We start from the raw sequence: 25,287 nt of genomic DNA, 5'->3' as shown, positions 1-25,287 counted from the left end.
TGCTAATCTGATCCAAAAAAGGGAGGGGAGAGGATCAAATTATCAAAATAAAAAAAAATGAATAAGGTGAATTCATAACAGAGGAGAAAATACAGTGGATTATCAGAAAATCTTATATCCAATTATATTCAGCAAAACTGCACATTCAGAAGAATTGGGTATTACCCACAAGACTGTAAAATACTTACATTAACAGAACATGACCTAGAGATTCTAAACAACCAAGTCTCAGAAAAATTAAATTGAGCAGACTACCAAAGGAACTACCAAAAGGAGAAGAGAGAAAATACCCTGGTGCAGACAGATTTCCAGATGAATTCTATCAAACATTTAAAGATAATTAAAACTTATGTTACACAGATTATTCTCAATAATTGCGGAGAGCATCTTACCTTTTATGAGGCCAATATGGTCTCAAGACCTAAACCAGTTTTGTTAATGAATTTTGATGTAAAAACTTTAAATAAAACCCTAGCAAATGGACTACAGCATTGTGGTAGAAAGCTGGTTTCTAAGTCAGAATGGCCTGGATTCAGGTCCTGCCTTTGACCTACTCTGGCTGTGTGACCCTGGGCAAGCCACTTACCCTTTTAGTGTTCTAGGTCAGTGGTGCCAAACTCAAATAGAAACAGGAGCCACTAAATTATACTCAAGGATCCCTATGGGCTACATATTGATTTAGAAAACCATATGTTAACATTATCTCTATTATATTCTGTTTTGGAGGCAGGTGATGCAGTGAATAGAGTGCCAGGCCTGGAGTCAGGAACATTCATCTTCCTGCGTTCAAATCTGGCCTCAGACACTAGCTGTGTTACCCAGGGCAAGTCACTTAACCTTGTGTGCCTCAGTTTCCTCATCTATGAAATGAGCTAGAGAAGAAAATAGCAAACCATTCCAGTACCTTTGCCAAGAAAACCTCAAATGGGGTCATGAAGAGACTTAAATGACTGACTAACAACAAAACATAATTCTGTTTTTTATTTATTTTGCTAAATATTTTCCAATTACATTTTAATCTGGTTCCAAGGCAACTCCAGGCAGGCCTGTTTGACACCTCTATTCCAGGTAACTCTCTAGGATCATGAGTTTCAGGGAACATGTCAGCCCTGATTGGTGGAGGGAGTTTCCTCACCTGGGAGCTCCTTATACCAGTGAAATCCCAGGTTCAGTCCCTATCTCTAATACTATCATTCACTAGGACTAAGTTACATTTATACCAGGATACAAGGAAATATTAGGAAAACAAAACAGTCAACCTAGTAAGAGACCTGGATGATGGTAGGCCAGTAAGGGGAATAAAGACTCCTAGGATTTCAGAACCAGTGTGAGATCTTAGATATCATTCCATTCAACCTCCTTACCTTATAGATGAGGAAACTGAGGCACAGAGAACTGAAGTGTAAGGTCTGTGGTCCCACAGCTAGCAAATAGCCGAGCTAGGATTTGAACCCAGGTCTTTTGACTCTCAATCCAGTGTTCTTCCTGCTCTTCCAGGCTTCCTGATTGGAGCTTTGGCCCCAGGCTCTGCTGGGGATAGGGACAGAAAGGGTACAGTGGTCAAAGAGCCAGATCAAAGACCTTTTCCTTTTAATATGTGAGTTATCATGTACATGTGCATATAGGATGAAAATGAAACCCTGTATGGTATGAAGATGTTGACTTTGATCATAGACACGAAATTAGAAAAAACAGGAATAATTTTGTCTGTGTAGAACTATAAGAATACATAATTCTAATCATAGACGTGTATGTGAATTGCTTACTATGGAAGCACAGTACCACAGAGTTTTAGAGTTGGATGGGAGTTGAGAGATCATTCAAACCAATTTCCCACTCGGGGAGGAACCCATCTTTCAACATCCAAGATATCCAGCCTTCAACTAAAGGCTTAAAGTGGGAGGGAGAGAATTTGGAACTCAATTTTTTTTAAATGTTAAAAATAAATAAATAATAATTAAAAAAAGAAACTTAAAGCAAAGGGGTGCCCAGTCCCTCTTTTGGCAGCCTAGTCCACTGACCACCTTTCATATTCATTAAGAAGGTCTTCCTTATGCTAAGACTCTGCAATATCTGTGATAGCAGTCCAAGAGTCGGGAACCCTGGCTTCTAGTCATTCCTTCTTTGGTAACTACTATTACAGAGGTCCCCTACTGCATCCTTGGCCACCTCCAGTTGTCCTGCTCTAGATCTTGCCACTGGACCCAGATGGCTCCAGAGGAGAAAATGAGGCTGGTGACCTTGCACAGCCCTCCCTCACTTAAAATCCAGTTCACCTCCCTGATGGCATGGTCCTCTTTGAGAAGGAAGGACAAATCACACAATTGTGTGACACCTGACTTTGCCTCTGGGCCTCATTAGCTAAATGGGGGTGGAAGGGTAGAGTAGATGATATCTGATGCCTTCAAGCTGTCAAAGTCTGATACTAGGAAAGTGATGTATGGGCTGCTTCTCAGCAGAGGCAGCTGAGTGACACAGGGGAGGATAGACCAGTGGACTTGGAGTGGGGAAGACCAGAGTTTGAATCCTGCACCAGATATTTATTAGCTGTGAGATTTGAGCAAGTTTACCTAGCCCTCTCAGCCTCAGTTTCTTCATCTGTAAAATGGAGATAATAACATCTACTTCCCAAGAGCTGTTGATCAAATGAGATAATACATAGAAGGCCTTTTGTACAACCTAAACAAATGTAAAATATAGAAATATATTTATATATGGTGGTTAGGTGGCTCAGTGGATACACACACACACACACACACACACACACACACACACACACCCCTTTACACTCAACGATGTGAAAAGACAAAGCCCTGGCTATGACTCCCCAACAGCTGGGGTACCTTGGTACTGGGTACATAGTAGAAGTTAAGTAATTTAATTTACATCAATGAGCATTTATTAAATGCCTGCTCTATGCAAGGCACCAGGCTAGACAATGGGGGTTCAAAGACAAAACATCAAATATTCCCTGGCTTCAAGGAGCTGCCATTCTGTGGGGGAATGTGACTTGTGCCCAAGTAGTGGGGGGAAAAACTATACAATGTAGTTTCAGGAGTTAAAAGAGTGCACTAGCAAATGCTTTTTGACCTCTCCCAAGGACGTGTACTATAAAATCATCGTTTAATTATATTGTTTCATGTAATTGTACATCTAGAGTATAAGTTTCCTGAGGGCAGGGACTATTTCATATGACTTCTGTCCCCCTCTTAGTATAGGGCCTCACTAAATACTTTTTGATCCATGGTCTCAGTTTCCTCACTTGTAGAATGAGGAGATTGGCTTAGGTGTTCTCTGAGGCGCCTTCCAGTTCTAAATCTGTGATGTATTCATTATATTCTGTTTTACCCATTAGATTGGGAACTTCCCAGATAGGACTGTGCATGTTCCTCAGAGGCAACTATGTGGGGCAACACCTAGCTTAGTGGGTGTTGGCCACGTACTTAATTATTGAAAGGAGTCATGATTTTCATTGGTCTGAGTACCCTGCCACCAGTGAAGAGCATCACCCCAGCATTCTATGTACACAGTCTTCATTATCCACTGTGGCCAGCCTTCTGATGACGAGCCTGTTTCCTCATCTGTAGAATGAGAAGATTGGGTTAGTGGTCCTGAGGTCCCTTCCAGCTCTCAATCTATGCTATATCCTCTATGTCCTGTTTTACCCATTAGACCAGGAACTTCCAAGATAAGACTGTGTGTGTTCGGCTTTTCAGCCAGCCAGTCAGCGTTTATTAAGTGCCTACTATGTGTCAGGCATGGTGCTATGCCCTAATGATACAAAGAAAAAAAATAAAACATAACCTTGCTCTTAAGGAGTTTATATTCTATTGGGAGAGAAATGCACATAAACAAGCACATATTTCATATATATATAAATATACGCACATATATACACAACACATATATGTATATGTGTGTATACACACATCCATATAACACATATATGTATATTTGTGTCTGTCAATCAATAAAGCATTTATTAAGTACCGACTACATACCAGGTACTGTGCTAAGTACTGGAGATACAAAGAAAGACAAAAGATAACCTCCACTCTCAAAAGTCTCACATACAGACACATGGTCTATCACTGGACCAGATTCAGTTGGCCAGAACTGGCGCGACCTTCGAAGATCCAGCCCCACCACTCACCCCCACCCTGCCATGCCCAAATAGTAGAGCAGGCAGGAGAGGACTAAATGCTTACTAAATACTCACAGTTGACTTTTTAATCCCAACATGGAAGGGAAGGGGAGAGGGAGACATGCCTGCAGTGAATTCCACCCACCTCCTCTCCCTTCCAGAAATAGCATCGCTGCTTCTGCTGTCTGCGCCTTCAACCTCAGTGCCATCTCCCAGGCCTTCAATGGCCCCTTCCGCTACCAGGAGAATCCAAGGGCTGCCTGGCTCCCCATTGCCAACCCTATCCCCAATTTTCAGGTATGGTTGCCCTTCTGGTCCCCACTCCCACCCCTCGTCTCCAATCACACCCACCTCAAATGCAATCCCTAAACTCTTTCTCCCTGGTTATTGGGAGTCATGGGGAAGGGGCCATTTTTAATTTACTGGAGCAAAAGTGAGTATCCTAAGGTGGCCAGAACTGGGTGACTAAGGCACATCAGTGCCCATTTTTAATGGGAGTGTCATCTCCTCCATCTGGGTGAAGAAAGGAATGGAGTTGGTAGGGAAGAAAGGGGGGAATAGCTTAATTGGTTTGGCTGGAGGACTATAAGAATCATAGACGTATATAAAATGTTGGCTCTGTAGGCATCTTAGAGCTCATCTAATCCAACCCCCTCATTTTACAGATGGGGAAACTGAGGCCCAGAGAGGTGAAATGATTTGTCCAAGGTTTCACAATTTGTTAGTAGCAGAGTCAAGATTAGGACTAAGATTTTTCTGATTCCCATCCAAATTTCCAGCCCCTACTCAGAGGTAGGGATACAGAGGCTTAGCTCTTTCAGTGTCTGTAGAAAGTAGAGGAATGGGTCTGACAACAGAATATTTGGCAGCCTACTCTCTGCTATCTTAGGACAAATGAATTTTCCTGGCCTCTAGATATTTTCCCCTCTCTTCCTACTACCTCCTCCCTGTTATGTAAAATCACAACCTCTAACCTAGTTTTTAGGCACTCCTTCCTCATCTCCCTTGGCTCATTTTTTCTTATCTACCGATGGGATGATATCATTGCCTGGGGGATGATAGGTGGACTTCATTAAGCTGAAGGGGATTTATGGTAAAACTGGCCAGGACTGAGGCTGTGGATAATTTATCCAGAATCCTCCTGATAGGCTAGATTGTTTGGGTCTCAAAAAGGACCATATTGGAGATTCACGGAATTGGAGGCAGGGAGGGTTGGGGCTGGGTGTGGATAACTGTGAGGGTCCTGAGTGGGACTTACAGGTATGTGACTCTCCACTTCTGATTCTCAGTGTGGGACCTTGCGAGATGTTGGTCCCAATGAGAACCTGACAGAGAGGAGTCTTCAGGACGCCCAGCGTCTGTTCCTGATGAGTGAGGTGGTTCAGCCCGTGACCCCGGACCCCTGTGTCACACAGGACAGTGTCCGCTTCTCTCACCTGGTGGTGGATCTCGTGCAGGGCAAGGACACCCTCTACCATGTGCTTTACATTGGCACCGGTGAGACCCTCCTCTGTGCTAAGGCTATCTCCAGGGAAAGCAGACGACTTTGCAGAGATGCAATATTTGTGCAGCTCTCTGACATAATGAACCACACCCTTGGACTATTTAAACAGTTGCTATGTTCCTTGGATGATGGTGACCCAGAGTCATTCTCAATGGTAGTGAGACCCAGATAGGGGTGTTTGTGATGTGTGGGAATCAATGATTGCATCAAAGAGGCAGAAGGGAGTGGAGAGAGAGACAGGGAAGGAGGGAGAAAAGGGGACTGAAGGAGAGAGGAGAGAGAGATGGGGAAGGAAGAGAGGAGAGAAAAGAAAAGAGTGAGAGAATAAGTAAAGAGAGAGGGAGGGAAAGGAGAAAGAAAGGGAGGGAGAGAATAATGAGCGAGAGGAAAGGAGGGAGTGAAGAAAAAGGAGGGAGGGAGGGAAGGAGAGAAAAGAGAGACAAGGAGGGAGGGAGGAGAGAGGGAGAAAATAAGGAGAGAGAAGGGGAGGGAGTAGGGGGGAGGAGAGAGACAGGGAGGGAGAGAAGGAGGGGGTAAGAAAGAGAGGCGAGGGAAAGAGAGGGAGAGGGAGAGGGAGAAGAAAGAATGAGACAGAGGAGAGAGGGAGAGAGAGGAGAGAGAGAGAATGAACAAATGTATTGTGTGACTGAGAGTCAGTATACATCCATGAGGAATAGTGACTGATTTTGAGAGACTGTAGTCCACTTGGAACCCAATGATTTGGGAGGTCTTTGATTAGTGGACCAGGACCATGGGAGTTTGCAAAGAATGGGTCTTGGACCTGCATGCAGCTTTGGATTCTGGTGCCCTTACAAACAGTGATGTTTGTGCTTGGGAAGCAATGAGGAAAAGTCCCTAATACACTTGTTAAAAATCTGATTGATAGAGTTCTGAGCCCTACTCTCCACCTAAGAAGGCAAAGTTCCTGGGGGAAAGCCAAGGGATCCAGTGTCTCTATCAGAGAGACACGCAGATGCAGTGTGCATGTGGGCAGGAGTGTGAGGCATCTGCTTCACTCGGCACCCGTCCTTAGAGCAACCTCTCCCTCTCCATCTGCACATGGGTGGGCACGTCAGTTGATCTCAGAGCAGAGAGGATGCTATTAGGCAATGCCCCTTCCCTCATTCAAGAAGTTCTAGGTAGAGGTTAGAGAAATCTGACAGTCGTCTCTGCCTCCCTCTCAGAGTCAGGCACAGTCCTCAAGGCGCTGTCCACGACCAGCCGCAGCCTCCACGGCTGCTACCTGGAGGAACTTCAGGTGCTACCTCCAGGGCGTCGGGAGCCTCTGCGTAGCCTGCGCATCCTTCACAGTGCCCGAGCGCTCTTTGTGGGGCTGAGTGATGGGGTGTTGAGGATCCCGCTGGAGAGGTGCACCGCCTACCGCACCCAGGGGTAAGCCGGGGCACCAAGGGCAACGGGTATGGGGGGCAGGAGCTCTGGCGTCCGCTGAGCTGCAACAGACATTATTTTCCAGTTCTTCTCAATGTTATCAGTTGTTGTCACTAAGGCTCTGGATATCTTGAATTCATTCTGTTTACTTTTATTCATTCACTCCATCTCAGTGAAAGGGGGGGAGGAGGAGCCTTTGAAATCCAAACAGGAGGTAGCTAAGTGATGTAATGGATAGAATCCTAGATTTGGAGACAGGCAGACTAGAGTTCAAATCTTACCCATGACACTTACTAGCTGTGTGACCCTGGACAAGTCACTTAACCTCTATCTCACTTTCCTCATCTGTAAAATCTGTAGCAGTACCTACTTCACAGGGTTGCTAAGAGGATCAAATAAGATGTTTGTAAAGCATTTTGTAAGACTTAAAGTGAGAGAGCTAGGTGGCGCAGTAGAAGGAACATCAGCTCTGAAGTCAGAAGGATTTGAGTTCAAATCCAGCCTAAGACACTAACTAGCTGTGTGACCCTGGGCAAGTCACTTAACCTTGATTACCTCCCCCTCAAAAAACCCTTAAAGTGGTATATAAATGTTAACTGGGCAGCTAGGTGGCACAATGGATAAAATCATGGACCTGGAGTCAAGAAGACCTGAGTTCAAATCCAGCCTCAGATGCTTACTGTGTGACCCTAGGCAAGTCACTTGACCATTGTTTGCCTCAGTTTCCCCAACTGTAAAAATGAGGATTATAACAGCACCTACCTGATAGGGCTGTTGGGAAGATTAGATTATATATAGTACCTATAGATTAGATTATATATAGTACATACACATATATATACACATATATATATATATATGTATGTGTGTATATATGTATATATGTATGTATATATGTATATATATGTACATATATATACAGTATATATAGTACTATATATAACGTTATTATTGTTATTTCCCTCCACTTCTTCTATAGAATGGGTGACCCTCACAGATTTGCTTTGCTTTTTTGGAGTCTTTATCGAGATCTGAGAGTAGCTGTTCTCCCTTCCTCACCTAGAGGAGGGAGCAGGGATGAGTTAAGTAGTCCACGGACCAGCCTAGTTAAGGATGAAGAGAGTCATCCTCAGAAATTTGGTCACCAAATGATGAATATTTAGTGATCCGTTCTGGGCAGTACTCTTCTGCTTCCAAAGGGACAGTGGCAGAGGGGCAGAAAGTGGGGAGGGGGATAATCACACATGCCCTCAGACCATCTCCAAATATTATTTTGACTGTTGACACTTTTCATGAGTCCAATTTGATGTTCTACGGGAAGAGATGAACCCTGTCCATATTGACATTATCTTGTCAGTGTGTGACACAATGAATGAAATGTATAAATGTATAAAATGTAAATTAGATCCAAAGGCATAAATAAATTTCTTGCAGGTAGTCTGCAGGTAGTCCTCAGTTTCCTCATCTGTAGAATGGAGCTTAAAAGCAGTATCTACCTCTCAGAGTTGAGAATCAGCACCTATCTCATTTCTCGAAGAGGTGAGCAAAGGTGTTGGCAGATGCGGGCTCCTCTTATACATCAAGGCAACAAGAGACATCGTCTTGTAGAATGCTCGATCATCTTGCCTCGTAAGTGCTCCCAAGAGATCTGAGCAAAGACACGGTTACAAACATAACTGCTTCTCATTCATAAACATCCATTGAAGAGAATGAACCAATAAGTAAGTTCTGTGAAAACCTAACAAGCTCCTCCAAACCAAGTTGACCTACGCCTCGCTACCCTGTGATGTAGATTTAAAGCTGGATGCCAGGGAGGGCGGCAAAAAAATATATTGGAAAACATGAGTTTGGATCAAGAGATGGAAGAGATCAAATGTAAGTCTTATGTCTCTGTAGGTCATGAATACTTTCTTTGAGAGGAAACCTGAAGGTATTGGATGAGGAGCATCACAAAAAATGAAACTGGTTGTCTTTTATTGTTATTGTTGCGCCTTGTCCAGCTCTTCATGGCCCCATTTGGGGTTTTCTTGGCAAAGATACTGGAGTAGTTTGCCATTTCCTTCTTTCTCCAGCTCACTTTACAGATGAGGAAACTGAGGCAGACAGCGTGGAGTGACTTGCCCAGGGTCACACAACTAGTAAGTGTTTGAGGCTGGATTTGAATTCAGGTTTTCCTGACTCCAGGCCCATTGCTCTCTATCCACTGCGCCACCTAGCCACCCTGGTTGTCTCTTAATAGACATGAAAATACTATTGAAACAATAGAAGGACATGAATTTTAAAATACCTCAAAGGACAAAGTTGCATCAATTGACCCAGTGCCTTTTTTTTTAACCATAAGGCAAAAAAATAATTAGAAAGAAGATGAACATTTTTAGTTCAAAGTAAAATTAATAAAAAATTTGCATGAATCAATGTACCTCGTACTTCTCAGAATAAAATTTCTGTGAGGTCATCTAATCATTGACTAGTTAGAGCAAAGGTCAAAATAAATACCATATTAAAAGAAAAGATGACAAGCGGAAGAAAGATGTGTAAATCATTGCTGCTCCAATACAACCTATTTAAACAAATTGTTCATGCTGAAAAAATAGGAAAATGGACACCATGGTGAATAAGGATGTTTCCAAAGTAATCACCATTTCTCAGAAAACTTTAATCTATGCAAATCATTTACCACAACAAGGAGGCTAGACTTCTTTCTATACATGTCTCATACCAAGACCCAGGAACCAGCTAGTGAGTGATCAGGAAACAGAGATGATATTATATCCTGTAGGAGACCAATTGATTATCCATGCATGGGACTGGGGAAAAACAACTGGACTGGGAGGGCCTGGATCTGGGTTCAAAGCCTGTGTCTCCCTTTTATTCCAAGTGTGCAACTCTGAATAAATCATGTAACTTCTAGAACTTAGTTCTTCATCTGTAAAATGAAGAGTTGGGCGTTGCAAGGTGAGGGAACATTTATTAAGCAATTACTGTATGCCAGGCACTGTGCTAGGCTATGCTGCTGCCTCTAAGGTTTCTTCCAGCTCTAAATCTATGATAGAACATCTCGTAGGAGAGAAGGAAGCTACCACAGCAGTATTAGAACTCCAAAGTGGCAGCCCCTTGTGACTCATGCACGTACGAGCTGCAGCACTTCAAAGGACAGAGACACAGAGTTGGAAGGGATCTTAAAAGTCATCAAGCACAACCCTCTCATTTTACGGCTTACTTAAGAGACTCAGGTGTTAGATGGTTGAGTCAGAATTCTAATTCAGGCCATCTGATTTCAAACCCATACACCAGATTCCACAGGGCACATGGAACAATAGTCATGTGGCTCTTTGGGAGCAGTGGGAGCTACAGATAGAGATTCAGAGTAACAAGGCTGAGGACCACAGCAGTGTCCCTCTTCCCACGGGTCCCACCAATGGCGGTTCCTTTAACAGAAATAGGAAGTTTGGAGAAGGGGAGGGTTTGGAGGGAGCAATAATGAACTCAGTTCTGGATGTGTTGAGTTTGAGATGTCTCTGGGACATCCAGTTAGAAGTACACACGAGGCAGCTGGTGATGCAGTGCTGGCAAAATGCTTAACAATCAGCTCTCCAGAGGAAAGGCAATGTAGGCACAACATACTTCTAAGTTTAATTTGGATTACTAACTTTTTAATTATTTAATTTTTGACTATCATTATTTACTATATCATACAATAGTGTTTTTGGTATTATTATATGATGATATTGTTTCTAGTATATATTATATTGACACTAATTGTTGTTATTAATTATTAATAAATTATATAATATTCATCTCCTCCATCACCTTCTTAAGTCCAGGCAATCAACAAGACAATAAATCAAACCCTGATTTCTAGTGTTTGTAGATTTCTGGAGTATAAAGGTTCACATACTGAACATTTAACAAGGGCTCTCTTGAGCCCAGTTCAAGGTGACTCCAGTGTACCCCTGGTCATAATCCTCCTCACCAGGAAGTTGCGGTGGATAGAGTTCTTGACTTGGAATCAGGCAGATCTGGGTTCACATTCTATCTCAGATACTTACTAGTTGTGTGACCCTGAGCAAAACACTTTAACTCTCTGGCCCTCAGTTTCCTCACCTGTAAAATGAAGGGTCTGGACTTGGCCTCTAAGGTCTGTTTCAGCTTTAAATCTATGATCTTATGTCTGATCTCAAGGCCTGTCCTTTGTTATCTTCCTATCACATTCCTCCTGCGTCGTTGGTCTCCCTTGCAATGAAGCGTCAGGAGCACCCAACCCCATCCTGACCCGGCCAGAGCAGTTCATTTTGAGGGTCTGGGGGCAGGTGTCCCACGTTCCCAGTTCTTCATAGGTATTAGCAGTGAGTAGCTTGGAGACAGAGGATTCTCCCCTCATACTTCTGATCTGTATTCTCTCCTTTCCTTGCTGTGCGTGGTGATGGGCCATAAATCTTGATTTAATCCATGTCTATAGACAGTGTCTCTCTCCTGGCTGAAGCCCATCAGGTGAAAATTAATTTTCTTTTCCAAAAAGGAAAAAAATATATAATAAAGGAACCCCAGTGGAAAAGGGGATCAAGGAAAAACTACCAGGATATGAATTAGGGGCAGTATGTGGAGAGAGTGCTAGAATTAGAAAAGGCCTAGGTTCTAATCCCACTTGAGACATTTACTCACTGTGTGACAGGGGTGAAGTGATCAATGGACAAGCATTTATTAAGCACCTACTATTTATCAGTCACTATGCTAGGTGCTGGGAATACAAATACAAAGAAGGAAACAATCTCTCCCTTCAAGGAGTTTTCATTCTAATGGGAAAACAAAGGCATGCAAAAGAAATCTAAGTGAATAAATGCAGATAAATACAGAGTGGTGAAATACGAAGGACACTAGTTTCTTATTGGTTTCAAGAAAAGCTCTATGCCAAAGGTTGTGCTTGAATTGAGTCTTTTTTTTTTTTTTGGAGGCAATCAAGGGTAAGTGACTTGCCCAGGGTCACACAGCTAGTAAGTATCTGAGGCCACATTTGAACTCAGGTCCTCTTGACTCCAGGGCCAGTACTCTATCCATTGCACCCCCTGGCTACCCCTTGAATTGAGTCTTAAGGAAGAGAAGGACTCTTTGAGGTAGAGGTGAGAAAGGAGTGCATTTCAGGTATGGGGGATACCCAGGGCAAAATCATGGAGGTGGGAGATGGAATGTTATGTGTCAGCTTGATTGGATCACATAGTGGGAGGGATGGGGCTACATTTGGGCTAGCTAACACTGCAAAGAGGCAGGAAAGGTAGGTTGGGGCCAGGTTGAGGGGGCTTCAAAAGCTAAACAGGAGTTATTATTATTATTTAATCTTAGAAGCAACAGGGAGAAAAAAATAAAAAGTGCACAGCAGAGAACAAAAGAAAACTTAGAAGAAAGCACAGAAAAGCAGAGCAGCTTTGAAAGTGATGTGTAGTATTGATTACATGGTTTTTTTAAAAAATTGTGAAATGGAAATTTATGGTTTTATGTTGAATACTGTTCTTATGTTATACTGTGTACGTGGAAATGTTCTTTTTCAAAATGAAAATGAATAAAATTCATTTCAAAATGAATTTTAAAATTCAGTTCAAAATAAATAAAAATTTTTTAAAAAGAAGCAATAGGGAGCCAACAAAATTGATTGAATAGGGGAGTGGCATGGTTCAGAGCTGTACTTAAGGGAAACTACTTTGATAGCAGGGTATAAGGTGATGAGAAATTTGAAGCAAAGAGACCCAGTAAGAAGCTGTTGGAATAATCTGGGCAGTTTGTAATGAAAGGCTGAATTAGGATGGTAGATGTGTGAGTAGAGAGAAGGGGTCAGATATCAGAGATGCCATGAAGATAGAATTTATGTGGAATGAGGAGGGTTGAAGATAATACTAAGGTTATGAATCTGGGAGACTGGAAGATGGCGGTGCCTTTCACAGACATAGGAAGCTTGGAAGAGGGGACGGTTTGGAGGGAACAACAATGAGTTCAGTTCTGGACATGTTGAGTTTGAGGTGTCGCTGGGACATCCAGTTAGAAGTGTCTATGAGGTAACAGGTGATGCAGGACAGAGCTCAAGGCTATAATTCCGAGGAGTGCCATATTTCAGGGCAGAAAGTGGTTGCTTCTAGCTGGCATTCACAGGTCTCTTTCCACTTCATAGCACTGTCTTCTTCCCTGGTGGCTCTAATTGAAAGGAATTTGGCTCAGTGGTAGGTGGGGTAGGCATCCAGATATGTGTGGGACCATCCAGCATTTTTTTAAAATTTTATCTTTTAATTTCAAACTTAATAAATACCAAAAAGAAATGAAAATCTGTATAGAAAAAGAGAATTTATGTGTGAAACCACAAATTTCTATTATGTATAGCTTGCTTTAAAAAAAATAAGTACACAGTAATTCAGCATGATCAAAACTGTCCTGCTTGTCTTTATTTCCTTCTAACCTTCTGTTCTCTTCTGTACATTAAAAAAAATGCTTCACTCTTTTCTGCTTGGTTTTTTTTTTTTGCAACACTATTATTAAATCCCCTTCTTCCAACCCCTCCCCCAAAATGAAAAAAGAAAAACAAAGCCCTTGTAACCGATATACACAGCTGAGCAACACAAATCCATATGATGGCCTTGTATGTCTATTCTGCACCTTGAGTCCATCTACGTTCAGGAGACGGGTGCCTCCTCATTGGTCCTCTGGAAACATGGTCGATCATTGTGTTGATTGAAGTTTTCAAAGTTGATTTTTCCTTAAAATGTTTTACTGTATAGATTGTCTTCCTTGTTTTGCTCACTTTACTCTGCATCAGTTCATCCAACTCTTCCCAGATTCCTCTGAAACAAGTTTTCTCCTTCATCATTTCTTATGGCACAAGAGTAATCCATTACATTACATACCATAACTTGTTCAGCCATTCTCCAGTGATGACCACTTCCTTGGTTTCTTTGGCACGAGAAAAAACAGTTGCTTTAAATGTTTTTGTGCATATGGGTCCTTTTCCTCTTTTGTTTCTTTGGGGGTATAAGCCTAGCAGTGGGATCTCTGGGTCAAAGGAAACACGCTGTTTAGTGTCTTTCTGGGCATGGTTTCAAGTTGCTTTCTAGAATGACTAAACTGATGTATATCTTTGCCACACTGCCATTTTCCTTTTTTGTCATCTCTGCTGATCTTATAGGTGTGAGATGGAACTTCAAGGTTGTTCTAACATGCATTTGTCTGATTATTGGTGGTTTGACTAAATTTCATCCTTTGACCATTTATCTATTGGGTAATGGCTGTCATTCCTATATATTTGAATCAGTTCCTTATTATATCTTGGAAATCAGGCTGTTATCAGAGGGACTTAATGCAAAGTTGTTGGGGTTTTTCCCCCAGTTAAAAATAACAGCTAGTATTTATATATGGCCAATTATGTGCCAGGTATTGTGCTAAGCACTTTACAAATTTTATCTCATTTATTTCTCACAACAATCCTGGGAGGTGGGTACAATTATCATCCCTTTTTTACAGTTGAGGAAACTGAGGCAAACAGAGGTTAAGTGACTTACTTAATATCACACATTTATTAAGTGTCTGATGCTGGATTTGAACCTTGATCTTCCTGACTCCAAGCCCAGCACTCTATTCACGGCACCATCTCGTTGCCTATTTCTTTTCTAATTTTAACTGCATTAGTTTTGTTTGTGCAAACATTTTTCAGTTTTGTGTGATCAACGGCTGTTTTCCACAGGGACATTACTCAAATGGGAGTGTCTAGAGATGGGGGCGGAGGGGTGGTGAGAGCCGTGGTTTGGCGAAGGACTACGTCTCAGGGTTCTCGTCCTTCAGGGAGTGCCTGGGGGCTCGGGACCCGTACTGCGGCTGGGACAGGAAGCAGCAACGTTGCAGCACGCTGGAGGACAGTGCCAACATGAGCCTCTGGACTCAGAATATCACAGCTTGTCCGGTGAGAAGCCTTCTTCCCTACCTGTGACCCCGGTTCTCCCCATCCCAACGGAAGTGCACGACCTTCGTGACCCGACCCGCGCACCTGGGCCATCACTCTGCACCTGTCCCTTGACCCCTTCTTCCTCTCTTCCCCCTCAATCTCCCTTCTTCCCTGCTTAGCGCAGGGTCCCGAGTCCCGTCGTTTCTTTGTAGGTGAGGAACCTGACGTGGGACGGGGGCTTTGGGCCATGGTCTCCGTGGCAACCCTGTGAGCATGTGGACGGAGATAACTCGGGCTCCTGCCAGTGCCGAGCCCGAGCCTGTGACTCCCCCCGTCCCCGCTGTGGGGGACGAGCCTGCCCTGGACCTACCATCCACGTTGCCAACTGCTCCAGGTATGTAAGAGACACGCAGTCTTCCCCAGGGAAGCTGCCCCAGGACTGCCAGGTTGGGGAGTGACTCCGAGAAATGAGAGGAGTGCGCTGGGATAGAGGAAGAAAAGTGTTGCCGGATGTCCTAATGGAAGTATGAAGATGAGAGGAGCCAGCGGGCTGCTTCAGGCTGAGCTTTACAAAGTAGCCAGCCCCACCTTGGCAGGGGGCGCCCCAACCCCAGGGTTCTGTCCTCAGCACTGCGGCCACTCAGCTTTATCAGTTTATTCAGAGGTGAAGTGGTTCTTGGCATTGATTCATTCTGGATTCACTCTCAAAAGACTAATTGATAAACCAAAACGCAATTGATTGATTGATTTACAGGAGGGTTATACCTGGTCTAAGAACTAGGATGGTTTGGCACTGACCACTCCACTCAGGAGACTCAAATTAAAATAAGAACTCATATTTATGTTTATTTATAAATTTTTGTATTTATATTGTAATTACATTGATTATATTGTTGTTTGTTTTATTATATAATTATATATTATATATAATTATATGTCGTAATTTGTTGTATTATTTTTATTATATAATATCATATGTTTACTATTAATATTATATACTTATATTTAAGGTTCACAGACAGTTTTCTACACAAAAAAAAGATTTCCACAGTGGACTATGACATCCACTTTATGTCAGTTCTTATGTTATAAGCTGTCCAAGTAGTATTGTCCCCATGTTATAGTTGAGAAAATTGAGACACAGAGATTCAATGACTTACCTGTGGCCGCATAGCTAATAAGTCTCAAAGGTTGCATTTGAATCCAGATTACCTGACTCTAGACCCAGTGATATGTTCCCTATGTCATGTTGATTCCTGTGACGCATAAAATTATTTGGGGAAGCAAAGTTAGACTTTCTTTAAGTATATATTTTGGTCAAACTTTGGTGACCTGATGACCTTTTCCACCATGAGGGACACTTCTGTCTGCAAAACTGGGATAGCTCTCCCAATGCCAAATGTCCCCTCCCCTGGACAGAACTGGAGATAGACAGACAAATTTCCTGTCCAGGTCTTTTTTCTGTATCCTTGAATCAGTCACCAAACTCTACCACTGGAGCTTGACCTCAGGATGGGCATCTATCTCCCTATTAACTGCGTCACAGTTTCTCTTACACTAATTAGCTTTTTAGTGAAATTTGAGAGATACCCTAGCAGCATCAGTTGTCTTGTCCCAGAGAGAAAGTAGGTCTGCGAAATGCAGGGCTAAAGGATCATTTGATTCATCCACAAACATTTATTAGGTTCCTACTGTTTGCCAGGCACTGTGCTAGGCACTGGGGATACAGGTAATAAGAATTTAACAATCCTTACTCTCAAGGAGCTTATACTCTAATGGTAGAAACAATGTCTCTGGATAGAATTTTGATGAATGAGATGTATCCTCTTGTCTCCACCAGAAATGGGGCATGGACCCCATGGTCATCTTGGGCTTTGTGCAGCACCTCTTGTGGAATTGGCTTCCAGGTCCGACAGCGGAGCTGCAGCAACCCTGTCCCCCGGCACGGGGGCCGAATCTGTGTGGGCAAAAGCCGGGAGGAGCGGTGAGTGAGGGAGGGACAGAGCTCCGTTGTTCAAGTAGAGCCCGGATGGCCGTGCAGGGAATTTTTGCATTGGTGGAAGTTTCCAGGTCCTAGGAAGGAAAGAAAGAAGGAAGGAGGGAGGGAAGGAAGGAAGGAGGAAGGGAGGAAGGATTTATTAAAATGCCTGTCTTGTGCCAGGCACTGTCCTAAGTGCTTTACAAATATTATTTGATTTAATCCTCACAGCATCCTGGGAGATGGATGTTATTATTTATTATCTTTTTTCAGATGAGGAATTTCAGGCAGACAGAAGTTGAGTACCATAGGGCCACAGAGATAAGAATCTGAAGCTGAATTTGCACTCAGCTCTTCCTGATCCCCCCCTCTGCCCCATGCCACATGGTTGCCCAGGGCCCCATAGTACCAGCTATTTCCCACCTGACTTTGAGTAATCTCTTTAGCCTTTTGTCACTGTCTACGCCTCAAGGGTGGTCTCTCATTGGAGGTGCTATCCTTCCATCCACACCTCTCCCCAGGTTCTGCAATGAGAATAACCCCTGCCCTGTCCCCATTTTCTGGGCTACCTGGGGCTCCTGGAGCAAATGCAGCAGCAACTGTGGGGGTGGAGTCCATTCTAGGCACCGAACCTGTGAAAATGGGAATTCCTGCCCAGGCTGTAGTGTGGTAAGTAGAGGAAGATGGACTGGGAAAGGAGGCCAAGGGTGAGACTCAGGGATGGCATCATAGCTGCAAACTATCAGGGCTGGAAGGATCATCTAGTCTAATCAAACCCTTCTCTTGTTTTTTTCTTTTTTAAGTTTTATTGACGTTCTTTTCTCTTTTTTCTTTATCACTTTCACTTCCAAGTGAGTGCTTCCCACCCCATACTCCAGGCAAGGCCTAGGCCTCCCACCCTTCTTCCATTTCCAGGGCCATACAATGGCACAAAACAAATCTATACTTGGCCATGTGTGGAAATTGATGCCTCATTCCTCACTTGTGGCCTACCAGCTCTCTGCCAAGTGCATCATCAGTACTCTGAAGTCATCACTGGACACAGCATTGATCAGATTTCTGAAGTCTTTCATTGTTCTTCCTTCACATTTTGGGGGCCGCTATGGAAATTGCTCTCCAGGTTTTGTTTCCTTCTCTCTGCATCAGTTCATGCAAGGCCTCTGAAGTTTCTCTGAATTTTTCGTGTTTATCGTTGGTTGTTTGATAAAAGGCCCTATTATTTCACAGATGAGGAGGTTGAAATCTGAGGAAGGGGAATGACTTGCCCAGGGTCATGCACAGCTAGGAGTAGAGCTTGAGTCTCCTTGTTCTTGGTCCACAATTCAAGAGGTGGTGGTCCCTGTGTGACAATGTCCCCTCTTCTCATCCTCGGGCAGGAGTACAAGACATGTAACCCTGATGGCTGCCCAGAGGTACGAAGGAACACCCCATGGACGCCGTGGCTCCCAGTGAATGTGACCCAGGGAGGGGCCCGCCAAGAGCAGCGATTCCGTTTCACGTGCCGGGCCCCGCTCCCTGACCCTCACGGCCTTCAGTTTGGGAGGAAGAGGACGGAGACCCGCTCTTGCCCTGCAGACGGCTCTGGAGCCTGCGACACTGATGGTGCAGCCTTTCTTCTCTCCTCTAGACCAGGGCTCTCCAGATGCTCCCCCTCCCACCTACCCCTCCCCAACCCCCTTTCTCTCCAGGGATAAGGGGTCAGACAGATTATAATTTCAGGGTGGGGAGGCCAAGGAGGTGTAGTTGGGAAGAAGGTCATGAGAATGAGTCGCAGACTGTCAGGACCTGTAAGTCCAGTCCCATCATTGTATATAGAGAAGTGAGGCCAGAGAAGTGACTTATCCAAGGTCACTAAGGCAAGTTAGTGACAGGCCTCTTGACCTGATCTCTCATCTCAGGTTAGGTTGGGGGGGGATAGTGATGGTTGTGTGGAGCTTTGGCTGGGCAGGGCCCCCTCTCTTTGTGACTTGTCCTCTTTCCTCCTAGCCCTAGTGGAGGATCTCCTTCGGAGTGGAAATAATGCCCCCCCATGTGGTGAGTGGGGGCTGGGCAGCCTGGGGACCTTGGTCATCCTGTTCTCGAGACTGTGAATTAGGTTTCCGGAATCGGAAGAGAACCTGCACAAACCCAGAGCCCCGAAACGGGGGCCTGCCCTGTGTGGGAGATGTCACCGAGTATCAAGACTGCAACCCCCAGCCCTGCCCAGGTAATCCTTTCCCTCTCCTAGACAATGTCCATCAGTTTCCCTCCCCTGCAATCCCTAATCAATCTATCTATGAACAAGGATCAATCCTGCACTTACTCTGTGCCAGGCACTGTGTGGGGGATACAAGGAAAGGTAAAAATACAAAACCAGTCCCTGCCTTCCAGGAGCTTACACTCTAATAGGGGAGATGACAGGTAAATAAATAGGCACATGCCTACAGAGTGGGAGCAAGGTAATAACAGAGGAGAAGGGTCAACTACCTCAAGGGACTGGGAGGGCCTCCTGCAAAAAGTGGCTTTTGAGCTGAGTCTTGAAGGAAGCCAGGGACGACAAGAGGTGATAAAAGAAAACATTCTTGGTATGGAGGACAAGCCTATGCAAAGATATGGAGGTGAGAAATGAGGATCACGTGCGCATGTTTGTAGGTAGCAAGGAAGCAGCCAATAGATGGGGAAAGACTAAAGATTAGAGAGAGTAAGATGATAGTGGGGGCCATCTGTCAGAGTCAACAGGAGGCAATGGGATTGAGGGTGGGGGTGACCTTGGCAAGGAGAAGAGTCACTTCTTCATCAGAGACTGAAGTAAAGGAGAACATGGTAGGGGATGATGTCAGAGGATGATGAGAAGGGGAGAAGAGGGAGCTCTCATATGGCTTCACATTTTTTTTCAGTGACATATGAGGCAAGATCCTTAGCTGAGATTTCCCCCATTTATACCCTATTATTAACCAGAGATATTGGGACATTTTCCTAACCTAGATCTAAACATGGGACCATTCTCTTGGGGCCAAGTAAGTGGGAGGAGTGGTCATCTAAAAGGGATCACAGAAAGGGAGAGTATAAGAGGAGAAAGGAATTAAAAGAGTAGAGTCAAAGGACCTTGGGACAAATCCCAATTTTGTCTCTTAGGACCTGTATGACTTTGGATAAATCCGTTTAATCTCTCTGAGCCTCAGTTTCCCCATCTGTAAAATGTAGAGGTTGAACTAGATGACCTCTAAAGTCCATTCCACTTCTAAATCTGTGATGCTATTAACCTTATGTTTTATGGACTCTTCTCCATACCCCAGTTCCTTCCTCCCAGTATTTGTCTTCTCTTGACTTGCAGTGCGAGGTGCTTGGTCATGCTGGACCCCATGGTCCTCGTGCTCAGCCTCCTGTGGGGGAGGCCACTATCAGCGAACACGTTCATGCACCAGTCCTGCCCCTTCCCCTGGTGAAGATATCTGCATTGGGTTGCACACGGAAGAAGCACTTTGTGCCACCCAGTCCTGCCCAGGTAATAACCATGGGGGTTATAGGAATATGGAGAGATGATAAAGGGAAGTCAGCATTATCAAACCATGTCTGAGCCCCCGCTCTAATCCTTTTGTGCAGATAACATAATAAGGAGATGTTTGGTGTCTCCTAGACCTTTCATTCACTCCTTCATTCATTTCTTCATTCATTCAACCAGAATATATTGTGTCTGCTAGGTGCTAATACTGAGATGCTGGGGATACAGACAAAAATAATTTTTTTTTAAAAAAACATTTAAAGAGATTATAGGTCAGACCTCATACTAATGAGGGATGGGGAGGGGATGGGGGCAGAGAATGAGGGAAGATCTGGGCTGGAGGTCAGAATGGATGAAAGGCAGGGTGACCCAAGCCTTGCCCCCAGGTGGCTGGTCATTGTGGACTGAGTGGAGCGTGTGTGGTGAGGATGGAACCCAGAGCCGGAGCCGTCACTGCGAGGAACTTGACCCTGAGACTGCCCCCTGCCTTGGCAATGGCAGCCAGATCCGGACCTGCCCATACAGTGAGATCCCTGGTACAGATGCCTAGACATCCATAGCCCTTTTACCCCACTTCCAAGACTCCAGATTCATCCACACTGGGATCATCTTTCCTCTGGGAGATTATTTACTGTGTGAGGGCTGTGGCATGGGGTCAGGTTGGGGGATGGGGGGCGTCAAGAGAAAAGCTACCCTAAACCCCACACAGCTCCATCAAGAGAATGGGGGAGGGAGAGGTGGGAGAAATCCAGGTACCCAGCATCCCCATCAAATATGCTTGGACAGCAGTCCTTCCCATAAACAGCAGAATGGCCCAGTTCTTCCCAGAGCAGTAGAGGGTGCTCCCCTACCTAGAACCACAAGCCCAGTGTTCAGCACACACGTAGACTGATCCCCAGTGATTCTCCCAGGGCCATTTCCCTGGTGACCAGTCACTCTTCACTCCCAATCCTCCTCCAATTTTGTTCTTGTAGTGATCCTGCCTGCTTCCAGCATCGATGATGCCACCAGCTGTGGAGGTAATAATGACAGCAACACTGTAGTAACCATCATTCATCTTAGATCTCACTACTAGACAACTCCTGTTAAACTTTCCCCCTTCCCAATATCAAACCTTACTCCACTCTTCAAATCTGGAGCCTCCTACCTTAAACCATCAAGACTTGATGGGAATAAATAGAGTGAGGTTTGATATTGTGTTCCTACCAAGCCTGACATTCCTGGCTGGATTGACTCCTCTGACCTTGGGGTTATGGTAGGAAGGGAGGAGAAGTATGGGTGTCCCCCCTAACCACGCTGGGTCCACCCCACCTTGCCCCACTTGGAGGCAGTCATCGGATTTGGGAGCATGAAGAAGATTCTTCACCTGAATCCTTTCTGTTACACTTCTGACCTAACCCCTAAACTCTCTTGTCCTACCAAAGAGACCCTCCCTCTAATGAGACTCCACAGCTTCCCCTGAGCATCTGTAGGCCACCCCACCCCTATATCTCATTTGTTCCCCACCCTCTTGCCTGTTACACTTTGTTCTTCCCTGTCCTTGAAAGCCCTTCAGGAGGCATTTGAGTGTCCTCTTTCTCCATTACTCCCCCCACATATTCCCTCCTTTCCTCTCCCATGCAGGTTTCAGCCTTATCCATTTGGTGGCTACTGGTGTTTCCTGCTTCTTGGGCTCGGGCCTCCTGACATTTGCTGTCTACCTGTCCTGCCAACGCTGCCAACGGCAGACCCAGGAGTCTACGCTTGTCCACCCCACCACCCCCAACCACCTTAACTACAAGAGTGGGGGTGGTGGCACCCCCAAGAATGAGAAATACACACCCATGGAGTTCAAGGTAGGAAGAATCCCTCCTATTCCTCTTTGAGTTGGGCAACAAAGAGCAAAGGAGAGGATCCCAATTTTGGTTTATGCTTAACCATACGGATTGTCTCCTTCGAGAAGGATCATGGAAGAGAGGAAAGAGGGATGGTTTGGGTGTCAGAAGACCTAGATTCAAATCCCAGTTATGCCATGATAACCTGTATGATCTTGGGACTCCAAGGCCCAGAGGCTCTAGACCTCAGTTTCCTCATCTGTAAAAAAGAGGAAATTGAAGTAGATGATCACAGAGGTCACTTCCAGCTCTGAACCTATGATCGATGAACTGGGGGCAGAGGGCAGTAAGAGAATTACGCCCACTCAGAATCATAGACACTCACAGGGTAATACAAAAAGATCAGACATACATTCACAAGTTTTCACAGACGCAGACACGCACAATGTGGTGTAATTGATAGAGGTAGAAAGGAAGGAACCAACAACATATGTGCCCAGGATTGTGAGAAGAGCTTTACAAATACTGTCATTGGATTCCTTACAACTGCCCTAGGAGGTAGGTGCTATTATCATCCCAGTTTTACAGTTGGGAGGACCGTAGAGGCCTGGTGTACCAGGTGCCAGATCAGGAACAGAGAAAGTGGGATGACTTCCCCTTCTTGGCGCAGTCTAGCTGAGGGTCTACGGTTGTGTGCCGAGCCTGCCTGCCTGCCTGTCTGTCTGTGTCAGGAAAAGAGTTTTTCCTGAAAATTGGTTGTTGATTAAGTCCCTGTGCTTTACCCACACTGTCTGTCACTGCCATGGATTGGACGGCTCCATATTGTTTTAGGATGAGTTCTCCCGAGTTTGGCCCCATCACCCTGGAGAACACTAAAAAGAAAGTCAAACCTAGATTCTAGATTCTAGACCTCCACTTCCTGGCTTCCTTTAAGTCCCATCTTCTAGATTCTAGAAAGTACAAGTATCATAACCAGGTTTCTACCAGTGAACTTTGGAGGATCCCAAATGGCCGGGGCAGTGGAGGTCAGGACGCTCTAGACCGGCAGCCCCTACCTGCCCCAACATTCAAGGGCTGGAAGCGTCCCATCTGCCTCAGAGGACGTTCACTAGGAAAAGGAAAAGACTGGGTTCTGGGGCTTGCACAAGGCACTCTGATAGGTGCTGGGGATACAAAGTCAGAAGCAAAACAATCCCTGACCTCAAGGAGTTTATACACATATAGGAATAACTACTATTACTATTCATAAATAATGAAATAGAGCAAGTGGAAAAAGCACTCAACTTAGAGTCAGAAGACCTGGGTTCAAATCCCAGCTTCAACATTTCTTAACTTAGGCAAGTCTCTTGAGGCCTCCATTTGGGTCTGAGTTTCCTCATCTGTCAAATGGGCTAAAAATATTTGCACTGCTCACCCAGTATAGGGATTGCTGTATGGAAATAGTGACCTGACACACTATGTAAATGTGAACTCTTATCATAAGAGATACAAAGTGTTATGTGTTCAGAGGAGGGAGGGATCACTTTAGCTAGGTTGGGAGTGGGGTGTGGGAGGGGCATTAGGGAAGGCCTTTTGAAGGTGCTGGGCCTTGAAAGATGGAAGAGATTTCAATGGTAAAGACAGGAGGAAGGAAGGAGGGCCTCAGCAAAGGCAGGAAAACGAGGAAAAGTACCTCCCTCGCCTCTACGTTTCCCCATCTCCTATCTGCCCTCTTTCATTCTCTCACTCTGTACTTCAGCCCTTTCTCTCCTCCCCCATCCCTCGCTTGTCTTGTCCTTGACCTAGTTCCTTATGTTTCCTCGATCCATCTCCTCTGCCCTCTTCCTGCCTCACTCATCCCAATCCTCTTTCTCCTGCTTTGTACGCCTTGCTTCTCTTCGTTTTCTCTTCGGCCTCAGTTCCTCCCCTCCAGCCTCACTCCCACCCAGGCCCGTTTCAGTCCCTGTCTCGACCTCTCTTTCTGCCCAAGAGCCTCCCTCCTTGTCTCAGTCCATTATGCCCCTCCTTCCCATCCTGTTCCTTTACCACCCTCTCCTCACCAGCCCCAGCTGATTGCCGTCTCTCTTTCCTTCTCCTGTAGACCCTGAACAAAAACAACTTAATCCCCGATGACAGGGCCAACTTCTACCCGCTGCAGCAGACCAACGTGTACACAACGACCTACTACCCCAGCTCCCTGGGCAAGCATAGCTTCCGACCGGAGGCCTCCCCAGGACAACGACGCTTCACCAATAGCTGATGATACCGCCCCTCCGGGGGATGGGCCTTCAGGCACCTCACCATCCTGGGTCCCCACCAGGGGTGGACGGTGCAGTTCGCTGGTTTTCTTCTCGGCCACCTGCACTCCCCTCTTGGGGCCCCGCCCGATGAGCCCTGGGACTAGAATACTCCCTCAGCGGGGAGAGGAAGGAGTCTGAAACTAGAGTGCTCTGGTTGGAGGTGACCGTGGGGGGAGAGGGTCAGCATTTCGGCTGGCATGGGGCTGTGACCTCCCAACTCAGCCCAGAGGTTTTGCAGCTGTTCCTTACCTGCTCACTACCATGCAGCTACATGCTGGACAATGGACCCACTAAGGACATGAGGAATTTGGGTAATTGAGAATGGAAAGAATGTGGGATATTTTAATTTTGGCGGAAATGACTCTTCCTCTGGCCAGTACTGAAAAGAGTATCCATATTTCGCTACATCAGGAAACAGGCCCCACCCCCAGCCGCAGCTAGTTCCATTTTGGAAAGGAAATTTAAAAATATATATATACATATATATAATATCTATATATATAGATATATATAGATATATATATATAGATATATATGTATGTATCCAATGGCCCCAAACAATTTAGGTTTCTCAGCCTAGAGCTGGGCCACAGGGGGCCGTAACCCAAGGTTGAGCCTCTGCTGAGGACATCAGCTATCAGCCTCCACCCGTGGACACTCATCTGGCTGGATCAGCAGTTTTTCTGAACATCAGTGAAGACCAGGCCTTCCCAAGAGCTGATCCGCCCTCTGGGAGAAAGCTCTGCGCACAGGCCTTGGCCTTTGCCTTTCTCTTGCCTTCTC

The 25,287-nt window shown here is 45.1% G+C and overlaps 1 protein-coding gene across 1 annotated transcript in view; it reads left to right on the top strand.

Annotated features, from left to right (window-relative positions):
* Positions 1 to 24,464, top strand: part of SEMA5B (semaphorin 5B) — a 60,284-nt gene extending 35,820 nt beyond the window's left edge. The window contains 15 exon segments of the mRNA XM_027845302.1: positions 4,306 to 4,441; positions 5,434 to 5,641; positions 6,833 to 7,040; positions 14,853 to 14,970; positions 15,165 to 15,346; positions 16,793 to 16,936; positions 17,452 to 17,599; positions 18,307 to 18,532; positions 18,917 to 18,954; positions 18,956 to 19,136; positions 20,244 to 20,414; positions 20,798 to 20,947; positions 21,386 to 21,430; positions 22,035 to 22,246; positions 24,306 to 24,464. Of these exon segments, the coding sequence (XP_027701103.1) occupies positions 4,306 to 4,441; positions 5,434 to 5,641; positions 6,833 to 7,040; positions 14,853 to 14,970; positions 15,165 to 15,346; positions 16,793 to 16,936; positions 17,452 to 17,599; positions 18,307 to 18,532; positions 18,917 to 18,954; positions 18,956 to 19,136; positions 20,244 to 20,414; positions 20,798 to 20,947; positions 21,386 to 21,430; positions 22,035 to 22,246; positions 24,306 to 24,464 (2,326 nt within the window).
* The last annotated feature ends 823 nt before the right edge of the window (positions 24,465 to 25,287 follow it).

This window comes from Vombatus ursinus, unplaced genomic scaffold (genome assembly GCF_900497805.2).
Source record: "Vombatus ursinus unplaced genomic scaffold, bare-nosed wombat genome assembly UNPS02014959.1, whole genome shotgun sequence".
Lineage (NCBI taxonomy): Eukaryota > Metazoa > Chordata > Mammalia > Diprotodontia > Vombatidae > Vombatus > Vombatus ursinus.
This window is presented reverse-complemented; position numbering and strand designations above follow the sequence as displayed.